This window comes from Lepisma saccharinum, chromosome 12 (assembly GCF_977018435.1).
Source record: "Lepisma saccharinum chromosome 12, izLepSacc3.1, whole genome shotgun sequence".
NCBI classification, from domain to species: domain Eukaryota; kingdom Metazoa; phylum Arthropoda; class Insecta; order Zygentoma; family Lepismatidae; genus Lepisma; species Lepisma saccharinum.
The window spans coordinates 46,904,189-46,918,621 of record NC_139240.1 but is presented as its reverse complement, the minus strand read 5'-3'; the positions used below and the strand labels follow the sequence as shown (position 1 = coordinate 46,918,621).

Below are 14,433 nucleotides of genomic sequence, written 5' to 3'. Positions count from 1 at the left end.
AAATTGTTGGAACACAGAATTATAAAATTCTTTGCCATTATCTGTTTGCAAATAGCGCGGTGATCTTCCTGAATGATTGATGATTGTCCTGATGGCTTCTGTAACACATTTTCCAGTCTTGGATTTGAGTGGCATAGCCCAGGCAAATTTTGAAAATGTGTCTATGACAGTAAGTAGATACTTGTAGCCCTTGTTGATTTTGTCTAAGTTTTTCAACTGTCCACTTGACAACTCAATCAAGTCGCTCTGCCATAAATCATCTATGCCCTTTGTGATTACTGGGAGTCTCTTAAAATTATGTCGGGCTTGTCTGTGTAATTCATCAACAATAATTTGTCTAGACATAATATGTAAACAAGAATATTGCAACTATAGGGTGTTCAGCAGCTGATACTGCAGGATTTTCTAAATATAATTTGTCTCCTATTTGTATTTTAAATTCCAGAGTGCCATCATCTTCAGTATAGGCTGTTTCTAATGTATTGGGATCTGTAAAATCCTCTAACTCTACACTGGTGATTTTTACTTTGTTGTCAGCATTTGTTATTGATAAGGTGGGGTAGTGATGTGCCTGTGGTTGAAGCCAATATTTGATCTTGATTGGTCTCAGTGTGCCCCCAACAAAAAACTGGTAATAAAATTGTGCAGGGGACAGCATATATATTTTGCCACCTGGTGTAAATGGTGAATCATATTCTTTGTTGGGGATGCTGTACAATTCAAGAATTACTGTATGTTTTGGATTCTCGATTATGCCTGTTATTTCTTTTTCGGCTGTAAGCAATCTGCTTGTTACAGATTCAAGGTGCTCATTGATGGTCCTAACAACATCATCATGGCCTGGCTTGATTTTTATGTCCACAATAAGTTTCTTGTATTGTTGCACAATCTCTTGAAGCTGGGTGGCAAAAACAGACAGAGCATTTGCTTGATTGGATTCCATGGTCCCTAGCTGCTGCTTGATATTAGCTACAATTTGTTGCAAATTTTCAACAACTGCCAATTTTGAATTTTGAGCAGTAAGATCATGGACCTGTCTTCTGATATCCTCAAACAGGGCATGCAGTTCATTAATATGTTGATTAGTTGGTAGAGTGGCCACTGTCTGAGTAAGTTGTTTGATCTCTGCTTGGATATTCTTGATATCTTCTGATTTCAATATGCGATTCACAGCTCTCTTAATATTTTTAAGTTCCTGTGATGTAGGCAGATTTGATACAGTATTCTGCAAAGATTCAAGTGCCAATTTCACATTGTTTAATTCAGAAGCATCAGCCACATTTTGCATAGCATTTTGGAGCAGGGCTATATCTGCCTGAGTGGGTGTGGATTGTTGTAAAATTTCAAGCTTTGTTTGGATATCATCGATCAAGTGATGAAAATGAGATAGCTCAGATTCAGTGTTGAGGTTTTCAAGCTTTGTGATTTGTTGCTGGACACTGACAAGTGTGTCTACAATACCAGGCAGGCGGGATTCTTGTACATTTGCCAAATCACTTTGCACTGCTGCTATTGTACCTTCAAGATGGGTTATGGTACTTTGAATTTTTCCAAAATCTTCGTATGTTTCAAGTTGCAGCTTAATGTTGGCAACACTCCGAGTTATTGCACTCAAAGCATCAGAAGATGGCAAATTGTTCATAAAATTTTCAAGTGTCTCAATTTTTTCTTTAACCTCGGCTATGGCATTGTTCAGAGGGTCCAGATTAGGTATTTGGAGTGACTGAATCTGTTCTTTTAGAGTGGAAATGACTAGATCAAAATCTTCCTGTGATTTTATGCTTTTGACAATTGTTTGGAGCTGTGCCTGGACATTATTTATCTGCTCTTCCAATTGCTGTTTCAATTGCTCGGAGTTGGTGGCCTGGGTCTTAAATTTGGCTTGAAGAGCTGCTACAGCTTCTTCTAAACTTTGAAAATTATCTAATGTTGCCAGATCAGTATATTTCTGAAGCAGCACTTTGAGTTCAGAATCAATTTTAAGAAGAGGGTCCATGCATTGTGATTGTAAATTTGTAATTTCTAATTGAAGACTGGCATTGAGTGTGGTTTGTAAAGCTTGTAAATCACTTCTTAATTTCTTGACTCTGACATCAAGCATCAGAATCTCATCACTGTGATCTTCATGCCTTGTGTGGCCAAATATATCATTAGGCATTTTTGTTTTAATGGTTATTTATTATAGAGTATCTGATTCTTAATTCTATAAAAAAGGGTATAAGCTTGTCATAAGATCCAGCGACCTCAATATATAAGCAGTCACCAGCAGAAACAGTATAAACAGTGCCAGAAATCATGTTTGAGTGCTTGATTCTATAAATATTTCTCCCCACCGAAATCTTGACATCACCCTCAGGGGTTGTAATAAATTGCAATTGCCCACCTACAGGTAATTGGTAGTGATTTAAATTATTGTTAAATATGTACAATATTTTACCTGTTTCTTCATCAACATCTGTAAGTATGCTGTTCAGGTGAATAATTAACAAGCCACTCAGTTTAGACAGCATATCAGAAGAGGGTTGTGGTGTTGGCAGCTCCATAATAGCCTGTTTTTTGAACCCAAATAAGTTCATAGGCATGTTTATTTATTACAAATCATGCTCTGTAATTGGGCATTGATCCCCATTTTTCAAATCACAATGACCCCATGGTAGAGTATGTATGCCACATGATAAAATGCATCTCTTATCATCATGTGGGTCCAGGGCCACTTTTCTTACAATATTTGAAGTCAACAAGTGATCCACACTCTGGATTCTGGATTCTGATGTTCTGATTGAATTCTGGGATTTGATGCAATTTTCATAATCTTCAAATTGGAGGTCTTTTTCAACAGTTGCTTTGCCAATGCCCTTGGCCTTTTTGGCAGCAACACCACTACATGTTTTAAAACTATACACCTTGGCACTTAACCCAGCAAATTTCACAATAACATCACCACATGTCTCATCTTTTAACTTGCCAGGCACCTTTTTGTTGTGGGGTTGAATTCTTGTATGTTCACTGGTATCAAAATATTGAAACAATTCAGGCTGTGACATATCTTGATAAACATCTTCTGTTTGAATATCAAGAATAAAACTATCCGTGTCCATGTACAATAATTTTACACGATCACCATAAAAAGGTTTCAACACCTCATAATAGAGCTTTAACATATGTAATTTGGACGATTCCAATATTGCAGCCCCTACATAAATAGGCTTATCAAACTTGATCTTTGTTTTCTTCATGTTGAAAAGTGCCATGTGCTCATCATAAATTCTTCTATAATTGAAATTAGGCTTTGCAACCAATTTTTTGCTCAGGCTGGGGTCGGTAATTATTTTAACATCGGTATGTTTCCTGACATTTTCAATAGTTTTGCCATACACAGAATTCACCATCAATTTAAACAAGCCCTTATCAAATTGGCTCTTTGCAGATGTTCGAAGCTCCGTGTTTGTATCAATGTATGGTTTCAACCATTCTGAGTGCCTGAACCTCAAAACTTTTCTAACTTTGGTCACTTGGACACCATGTTTCATCAGGAACTGGAGGTTTTTGTAATATGTCACATATCCCTGTTTCGGCTCCAGAGTCATCATGAGCTTCTTCTGTTTAGAGCCAGGTGAGCACTGAACCTCGGGAATTGGGGGCAGATCAGAAAATTTATTGTGCAAATGATCTGGAATTGTCAGATCAACCTCTAAGAAGAGGCCATAGTCACTGTCATCATAATTCTTAAGATCCTCAATATTGAAATCTTCAACCCATTCAAGCCCTGCATATGGCAGTTTATCCATCATGGCATGACCATAGAGGCTGTTTGCATCTACATACAGTATATAATTTGATGGCCGTGCTGGATCATAATCAGGAATATATTTGTTATTTGCTCTGGCATATCTCTGGGAACATTGCACCATCCCTCCTCTTATACATTTCTCCATAAACAGATACATATCTTGATCGTGGATCAGATCCAATTGCATTTTGGTGTTGAAAAACGTTGCGGCCCATGCTAGGCCCGGGGCACTGAAAAAATACACTGGGTCCAGTTTATAATTTTGCATGGAAGATTTTCTGAATGTTTGCAATATATCAGCTAAGAGAGTGACATCAAGTTTCAAATATGCCATGTGATAATCACCAAATGTCTTGCATTTTAAATTGTTCCACATCAACTGAGCATGGTGATAATCTTCATCAGTGATTCCAGATCCTCTGATTTTGCTGTAAAACTCTTCCTGTGGTGGCAGAGAACACTCATCAAATTTAGAAAAATCTGTAACATAGTCATATGGATATACACCCTTCCGCCTAATTAATTTCAGGTCCTGATTTGGAAACAATGCACGTGTGATTTTGAATTGATCATCAGATAATTGAGTGGCCAGTGTATCCAGGCTAGCAGATAAAAATCTGTAAGAATCAAGAAATCTTATGTGAATAGGAACACCATCAACTTTAATTATCTTGCTAATAGATATATATTTCTCATCATTTTCAGCTAAAATATTTAAATTCTGCTTCTCAAACCCCTCGTATCTGATCAGATGATGGAAATCATAATTGGATGCTCCATGGCAAAATATGGGGACAAATCTTGGTCTCTTGATCTTAATATTACAGCTATTACACAGGGCCATTAAGAATTTACCATCTGTATGAGAATGGTGATGAACCTTGATATTTATATCTGAAAATTCAGAATCACATACCGGGCATTTTTCTGCTTTGTTGAAATCCTCAATCTGTTTCTCTGTTAAAGGCAACATGGGCTTTGATTTTAATAAAATATTATATGCTATGTCACGGCACACATTTTCTATTCTATGTGCAAATATTTTGATGGCATCTGGTCCCTTGTATGAATATTCTTTAATAACAACACCATCCCGTATAACCACACAACAAAAGCTGGAAGGTTCATGTAGCTGGTATGGTGTAATTGAAGATTCTTCGGGATCTGGATTGCAGGATGCAAGAGGATTGACGTTCGATTCAAAATCACAGACAATATATGCTGGGTGTTCCAACAAGGCATCATTCTTTTTGAATTTGCAATTTTCACTTGGCATTGGCATCACCATATGAACAGGTTTATGGTTCCCACAGTATTTCAGATGCTCAATTAACTTGTTTTTGGCAATTTCTGCATTCACTTCCCGAACTCCCTTCACCATTTTTTGACCACCAAATACAGTTAAACATCTTCTGCACAACTTGAATATTGTATTGGATTTGTCTATTTGCTTTCTCACTAAAGCTTCAAGATTATGTATCAGAGTATAATGGTGTGTATCATCCCCTTCAATTAAGAGCAGATCAATCGGAACAGCAGAATCATCATCAAGTGTACTGATTCTGAGAGGATCTATCAAGCAATTGCCAGTGGAACAAGTAAATACATTAATAGATAATTGTTTGCCATTGATATGCCTGGCCCTTTTTTCAAATTTATCAATATTCTGAACAGACATTGGATATTCTAAACCCTCCATTGCATCGTCAAAATCATGTTCATGTTGCTTGTAATAAGTTATTCTCTGAGGATCCCTTGAAACTGGATACAAAGCAGCTAATATACACCACAAAAAGCATTTCGCGTCATTATTTTTTATATTGACCACGGCTCTTTTGTTTTTGATATTGGCAGGTAATGGCACATAAGTGGAACCTTGTAATGGGCTGAATTCAGAAATATTGACATATAACTTGTGCGGAGAGCCGCATAGGCTCCATCCGGACTCTTTTGCCGCAAATTCAGAGTGTTTGATATTCAGTTGATCCATCAAACTGCTTATTATTTTGTCCGAATTTGCATTTGAATATACAGGTACAGTTTCTGTTATGTGGGGCTGCGTAAATTTTGTGTCATTTGGTTTCTTATATTGTACAAACAATTTAAGGGACAGTTTATAAGAGCCATTTTGTGCATTTAGAATTGCCAGCACTTTAGGATTTACACTGTTCAAGAAATTCTCAATGCCACATCTTGGCTCTGATACAAACTTGTGATCCCTTAATTGGCCGTTAAAACTGCTACGGATAGGTGGTGCATGGCGTGGCTGCTTTGCAGGTCCAGCATTAACAGGTGCTTCGTGCCTTCTTTTCAGACCAGATGTAGATGGTTGTGCAGAGCAAGTATTTTTATGTGTATATGTGAAGTATTTCATGCTGTATTTTCTATTGCATTTGGGGCAAATTTTTGTGGGAGTTCTGCATTTGTCTGGATTACAAATCTTTTGATGTCTGGCCCAATTAGAGCTGGATATATTTTTATTGCACTGATTACAATATTTTTGATTCGGCATTTTTGCTGTTGTTTATTATATACAATTTCCTGGGTTTCAATTCAAAACTTTATACTGAATAAAAAATATCAGTTGGGTTCAGCTGTGTGATTTGTATGTGTATGTATGTGTGTATGTGTGTATACACTTAATATTTTTGGCTTTGGTATTTATATACAATTTCCTGGGTTTTAAATCTAATCTCTATGCTGGATCAGTTGGGTTCAACACTGTACTGTGTGTGTGTGTGTATGTGTGTATACACTTAATATTTTTGGCTTTGGTATTTATATACAATTTCTTGGGGTTCAAATCAAAACTCTATGCTGGATAACAAAAGCAGAAATAGGCCACAACTTGGCCACAAGTGGACTGGAAGTAGGCAAACCGGAAGTAAACCGGAAGTGGACCGGAAGTGGACCGGAAGTGGACCGGAAGTAGACCGGAAGTAAACCGGAAGTGGACCGGAAGTGGACCGGAAGTGGACCGGAAGTGGACCGGAAGTAAATATGTGTGGGTGGGTGTGGGTGGGTGTGGGTGGGTGTGGGTGTGTATAGGTGTGTATGGGTGTGGGTAGCCTAGTTTTAAGTCTCACAGAAGTGCCTTTTGTAAGTGTAGACAAATCAATCTGAGAGGGGGCTCTTCCTTTCCGAAAAAGCTCTTCCTTTCTGAAAAATTCCCGAGGGCATTTTCACAAAAATCTTGGATTAGGCAAGGGTTCCACACTTGAGCAAAAAGCTCATATGGGCATGTTGAGCTTGTTTTAAATATAGCAAATCTGCATGAGAAGAGCTCTTCCTTTCTGGCGCTCATCCTATTGTAAATACATCTACTTCTGTATTAGCCTATCTGTTTGTCTCCGATCTCTCCACCGAAGTTCTCGGGTTCGAGACCCGGACTGACCATGGGTATTCTTTGTGAGTGTCCCTTCATCAATGTCATCTACTCATCATTCTTTACAAGCGTTGCGATCAACAAAAGCGGAAGAAAAGTGACTTAAAATATAGAAAGTCCGATTGCCATCTCCTTATCTTTCCCTTTTTTCCTTGTCTACTCATCTGCTTCTTTACTCTCTTCGTTTCATCTGTTTCTTCATTTCTCCCTCTTTCGTTCTCGCTATCTCTCTCTCTCTCTATCTCTCTCTTTAGGGTGTAAGAGGTGACCATTGCTGAATGCACTCAAGTGTAGACCCTACTCCTCGGCTAACGAAGGTATGGCGCCTGAATCTACAACCAGTATAATACTCTGTAGAGCTCTTGTCCTTATATGTACTGAGTTTCCATTATCGCCTCAGCTTTTAACCTTGGTAAGGAAATTTTATTCCTCGGAGACACATGTTGATGTTAGTTATGATAACTGGTTTGACCCTGTATAATATAACGGGTGCAAATAGCCTAAGTGCATGACGCACTCGGAATTTTTATTTCAATCAATCGAAGAGTCTCTCTTCGATTCACCATAAATGATTTTGAAGCTTTCTCATATGAAATTATTTCCCGGTGGGCTAAACCCACTTTTGTCCACACTCTAGCGACGCTTGTGTGAAATCAGTGTACTAACCTCCACCTACAGGGAAAAAATGGCTAGTACAGTCAACGGCAAAGATGATGGAAGGTAAATTATCCACCACTCTTTTCATTACTTTTTTATTCTACATCCTGTGTTTAAAGGAATGAAACTATGTTGGTTCGAAGCAGGCATTGTTCTCTGCTTATTGAGGTCATTATTTCAATTCATTGTAATCACATTGCGTAATACAGACTGAATGAAAATGGTGGTGCTCAATTCGTCTACTGTTTCTTTTGCCGTTGGGTGTGCCATTCAACACAGCACCAATGAAGGAAACGGAAACAACAACGATTACTTTCACAGCCAATCAGATGTAGCCGACGTAGGCGTTATTTCCTTTATTTTTACTTCATCGGAACTCAACAGATGGAGCAGCGTAAGCACAAAGTTCCCGAGATCTCCTTCGGGATTGTTTGCATAGATTTCCAGCTCTCAAGGCTCCAATCTTGCTCCAGAGTGCTCCATGCTCGGTCACAGTGGGAATGAATTAAGTTCGTAATTTGCTGTGAGGGAGAGAGGAACAGGGGTTTCCATTCCCACAGGAAGGATTGCTGAGCTTGGCGATAAAATGCCTGTCTCACAAACCACAGGAATATACGAGCATTTGATTCGGTTTCTGTATTAAAGCTATTACAAGAGCACGTCAATACAGCACACTGGTTAGTTTTTCTTAAATTAATTATACACTTCCTTCTGTTTCAAAATTATCTGTTTTGCTTTGTTTTGGCTGAAGAAACAAGAGTGTAATTGTACCCTCGAGCTCTACCAACTTCTAGCTTGTGTACTGCTCTGAACGAAATGAAGTAGTGATGTAATGCGAAAGTCTTAAACGTATCGTGCGCATGCGTAGGAAATGAGGGTGTATTTCATGTGTGCTCTAACTCGATCAGTGCAGAACGCATTGAAAAATAGTAGAGCAATTTGTACGTTTTCGTAACATAGTAATTTCAGTGTCACTTCGGGATACTCCGTGTATCATGTTAGGAAATTATTGCATAGCACACCTCTAGGACCGCTTCTGACATGGGTCAGCTATAGTTGGTATTTCTTTAATATTTCGTCTCCTCCGTTGCTTCTAGGAAAGCCCATAGAATGGGTCAACTATTGTTGGTATTTCTTTAATGTTTCATTTCCCCCATTGCTTCTAGGACAGCCCATAGAATGGGTCAACTATTGTTGGTATTTCTTTAATGTTTCATTTCCCCCATTGCTTCTAGGACAGCCCATAGAATCGGTCAACTATTGTTGGTATTTCTTTAATGTTTCATTTCCCCCATTGCTTCTAGGACAGCCCATAGAATGGGTCAACTATTGTTGGTATTTCTTTTAAGATTCATTTCCCTCATTGCTTCTAGGACAACCCATAGAATGGGTCAACTATTGTTGGTATTTCTTTAATGTTTCATTTCCCCCATTGCTTCTAGGACAGCCCATAGAATGGGTCAACTATTGTTGGTATTTCTTTAATATGTAATTTCTCCCATTGCTTCTAGGACAGCCCATAGAATGGGTCAACTATTGTTGGTATTTCTTTAAAATTTCATTTCCCCCATTGCTTCTAGAACAGCCCATAGAATGGGTCAACTATTGTTGGTATTTCTCTAATGCTTCATTTCCTCTATTGCAGAACATGCCTCTAGGACCTGCGGGAGGGGCGGTCGATGGCAGGGAAAGACTGAAGACGACACCTCGAAGTCCTTGGGCTGGACCAATTACACTGCCTGCTTTTCCCCTGACGTCACGGAACTCCTCAAGAAGATGTACAGCACGACGGAAGTGGAGGCACAGGTGTGTAGTATCCTGTAATATTCACTTCAGTTACTCGTATCTTACATAATCTGTTTCTTATATACCCTTGCAGGAAATGTATTGATAAATCTTTCTGTAATCTTAACTGCAGGGCCCTATTCGTTACACTTTAAAGAGAACTTGCCATATTTTACGTGCGTTTCAAGTTCAACAGTTTTGTTTGAAAGCATTCGTAGTGTATGGGAACCCGTCCTTCACTGATCACTTTGAATCTTAACCGATGATGAAACCGTAAACATGGTAATAAGATTGAATTAAATCTTATTTTAACAAGACTCTGAAGAAAAGTTTAATGATTTCTCATTTCCACAGACAATACTGATTTACAACTGCTTCAGTAGTCGAAGAGGGTATTAAGAAAAAAATCAATATATGCGCCTAATAACCATAGAAATTATACTGAAGAACATGTATAATTAATTATATGTTTAAAGTATGCTAGTTTTATTTTTTAAAAGGATTTAAAATAATAACCTTGCACTGTCTGTCCTATCTGCAATTTCTAGTAAACATTTCCATTTATAACAAATACTATTTTTGAGGTAGTAATGATTTTTAATTTAAGTCAATCGTTTATCCCAGTGTATATTGTGTGTTCTTCAAGAAGACAATAGTTAATTCCTTTGTTGAATGGTGTGCAAGAATATTCTATGTGTGTTCTTGCCTCACGTGCTGTCCTCGTGCTGAAATCAAGGTTTCCAGGGATCCATTCGCAGTGTTGACACACATTCAGTGGTTAGAATCTCAAATTTAAAGCGAGGTTAACCTTTAAACAGCCAATGGGTCATATATGACCCATAGAAAGTATAGGCGAAAACAGCCAATGGGTCATATATGACTCATGGTGCCGATTACAACATTCACGTGCTTTTAGGGCCTTCATACTTGTATGTGAGGTTGTAAATGCTGACAGATGTTGCGATAAGAGTTTGAAATGTCATGTGGAAGAAAACCCACCCCTCCCCCTTTCTCTAATATGCAAATTAGCTATTTTTAGCCAAAATGCAGGATTGTACATATTGCGTCATATTTCAGCCTGTATGAGGACTAGAGACTTGAGAAACGTTTCCCTTTGTTGCAAAAAGGTATATTCTTTGAAAACAATGCAAAAGTTTGCGCCCTTTTTCCAAAATAACGGGAGAAGAGGGGGCGAACGCCAGATTTGTTTTCATTGAAATTTGGGGACTTGGCCCCTCCCAACCCCGTTTTTTTTTCACTTGGGCTTTCTGAATTGTACACGGTCGCGTGCTCCGATGTTTTTGCTTTCAAACAAAAGTTATCCGAAGTAGATTGCTGAAATAGTCTCAGAGATATAACGTTTTTCTGAAATAAGTGTAAAAATTTAAAAATCGCGCGCAAAGGTTGCGGCGAGAGAGGGGTTACTTTCGAAAACCAGCTCGGCTCTTTAAAGGTTAAGGGGTTGTCCTTTCTGAAGACGCCCAGGTCAACCCCACTTCCACGTGGTAAACTTTGGGCTGCATTGTTGCTGACTAACGAGGCTCTAGCGTCTCAACTGACAGCAAGTATAATCCTTAATAGGGCTTCTGAAGTTCTGTCCATGTGTACCGGTGGAGTCACATAGTGGTTCGAACGATCTCACTTTAAACTGTAGGTCCAGTCCTGATTAGCCTTACTGTGCACAAAGTGAACTTAAAACACCAATACAATCAATCAATCTGTCCATGTGTATTTGTTGATTGATTAAGTTTGTGTTTTAAGTCCACTTTATGCACAGTAAGGCTAATCAGGACTGGACCTACAGTTTAAAGTGGGATCCGAACCGCTCCACCGGTGTGTATTTGTGATTGTCCCTTCATCCATTTAAGGTCAGAATTTTTCCGGCTCTGGAGCTCAGCCAGCCTCTAATCAATGGGTACCCGGGGGCAACCCTGGCGGCTGGAGCATGGTGCTGATCACATCACCTCCAAAATGGCCGCGATCGAAAATGGGGGTCCTAAACCCACATTCCCCAGAATGTGCCTTTATGCCACGGTGCTATGTACACGGGAATTTTCCCTTGCCTTACCCTTCATCCATGTCGTCTTTTTACCATTCCTCATAGTGGCAGGAAAGCAGAAAAATGAGTCAAGTCAATAATTCAAAACCCAATTTAAAACTGTAGGTTCAGTCCCGATTAAGTTATCTGGCACTAAAGAGGACTTGATACGAACTTTACAAGTCTTTTTCCTTGACAAAGACACAATGTTAACTTAGCTCTTAATGGAACGAACATTTCTCAAACCTTACTTTCGATTCGACAATCGCAAACAGGTCGTAATAATTGAAAAGCGAGACGAGGGATTTGGATGGGTTGGTGGAATTAGTTTGTAAACAGTAGAGGAAAACAAATTTCCTCCAAGGATCCTGTTTTGAAGATCTGCTCCAGAGAAGCTTCGGGACTATGCAGAATTTCAACAAAGTCATCTTGCCTGGTTTAACTGCCCCCAGGACATGCAAAGAAGCAGCGCCTAGATTTGTCTTTCGTAATTTGTGGATTTGTAAGTTCATGTCTAAATACCTGCGTATGTGTCACTGCATACATCCTTTTCCTCGCTCGTGCACCAACACACCCGTCACTATACTCCATCCACGGAATGTCTGGAGCAAGGCCGCGCAGAAGGGTAGGAAGTAGATGAGCGGAGCGAAGCAGTACACGCTGATACAAACAGCTGGTAGCTGCAGTCCCTTTCCCCTCCACACAATCCCGTTCCCTCGCACGTGTTACTTGGTCAATCCCTATTGAGTCATTACTTGCGCAGAGCGTTCGCTCGCTCCAAAGATTCCCGAGACAGAGTATACCAGCATTTGCAGCAACATGACTGCTTCGCTCAGCTCACTCGCTTGCTCCCCTTCTCTACCGTTATGGGTGGCCTTGATCCAGAGATTTCCGGGACAGAGTATACCAGCCTTTGCAGCAGCATGTACTGCTTCGCTCAGCTCACTTGCTTTCTCCCCTTCTCTACCATTATGCGTGGCCTTGATCCAGAGATTTCAGGGACAGAGTATACCAGCAGCATGTACGACTTCGCTCAGTTCAATCGCTTTCTCACCTTCTCTACCGTTATTCGTGTCCTTCATCCAGAGATACCCGGGACAGAGTATACCAGCCTTTGCAGCAGCATGTACTGCTTCGCTAAGCTGACTCGCTTTCTCCCCTTCTCTAACGTTATGCGTGTCCTTCATCCAGAGTTTCGCTGGACAGAGTATACCAGCCTCTGCAGCAGCATGTACTGCTTCGCGCAGTTCACTCGCTTTCTCCCCTTCTATACCGTTATGCGTGTCCTTGATCTACAGATTCGCGGGACAGTGTACAGCAGTCAGCTCACGAGAAGATCCCCAAACGAGGGAAGACGGGGAGCAGGGGTAAATGGAAGAACCTGTCCATTTGCGGATTTTATGGGTAGCAGAATGTCTTCCTTTCCGGTCTAGTGTCCTTTGGAAGTGCGTGTGAGTTGATGCGTCCATCACACAGAGTGTGTGTCTGCGGCAACAGGTTGCTGTGTTTGTCAGTGTCCAGAATACTTTTGTATAGTTTATCTGTACATTATTTAGACTGTATTTCAAATAATTTCAAAAGTAATAAACGGCAACAACGTTAAGGTCACGAGATGACAAACTTTAAAAAAAGAGGACATTATTACATTGCAAATTTCGTCGAAGATGCAGCACTTCGAACACACGTTTTGTGCTTGCTGGTGTTTTGGTGAGCTTGTAGATCACACACTCCTCTAAAATAATTTTACACCGTTTCCGTATAACTAATAATAGGCCCCTTTATCGGCAAATGCCTGAATACTGTAATAGTTATTCCCTATGCCCGTAATAGTATACGGTTGTGAAACGTAGTCTCTTACTAAAGAATAACATAAATTGACATTCTGCCTTGGAGTTGTTTCTTACAGGGAACCGTTTTTGAAAATCGTCACTAAAAACACATTTACATTTCGGAACGGTTCAGATCGCTGTTCGACAGAACTTCACTTCTCCACTACCATAGCGGTTAAAAATAACTGTTTATTTCTGAATTCTGTCATGAATCTCAATTCAAAGAAAGCCGCGGCGTATCGCATGTTCTTACCTATTGTTAAAGACTTGCTGCTCACCACGAACGGAAGACGTCGCATATGATTTGAAATCAAAACCTCACACTGGGAGTGGGGACAACAGAAGAGACGCAAAAGTTCAACAATTTTCCTTTGTTGGAAGACAAATTTTCTTGATTTTGAGCTTGCAACTGAGAGTGTTGTAGTTCTTTACTTTGAAATTCAAAACGGACATAATATTAACAATTATTTACAAGTAACGGTAAACTTTCCGTATCCGGAAAACGGATTTATTCAAATTTACAGGAGAAATTACTTACCGAATGCAGTTTCTTTAGACTTGTGGAAGTTGGGGGAAGTCTTTTCTCTCATCGTTCATTGAATTTTGCCGGTAAATCATATATTTTTCGATATAAATGTGTGACCGATGCACGAAAGCTGTTGCATCAATTTCCTTCCAGCCGGATGTTGCCTGTGTGTGATTACGTAATCCCGGTCAGTGTTTCCAAACACGTGTTTTTGTAACTGAAGAAGGTACGTTTCCGTAAATGGTTTGTGGTGCTATGTGTCAATGGTTCGTGGGACTATGTGTCAATGGTTTGTGGGGCTATGCGAGAATGCTGTGTGGGGCTACGCATTATTTTTCTAAACCAATTTTTGACTATTCTAACCTAATCGTGACCTAACCTAACTTAACCTTACCGGAAATGGTTCTTGGGGCTATGCGTCAA

General features: G+C 39.6%; 1 protein-coding gene across 1 annotated transcript in view; it reads left to right on the top strand.

Annotated features, from left to right (window-relative positions):
• The window catches only part of LOC145996320 (PDF receptor-like), a 164,386-nt gene that overhangs the window by 13,257 nt on the left and 136,696 nt on the right, over positions 1-14,433 (top strand). Inside the window, exon 2 of the mRNA XM_083132752.1 lies at positions 9,478-9,638. Coding sequence (XP_082988878.1) covers positions 9,478-9,638 — 161 coding nt within the window. The remainder of the gene's footprint in view (positions 1-9,477; positions 9,639-14,433) is intronic.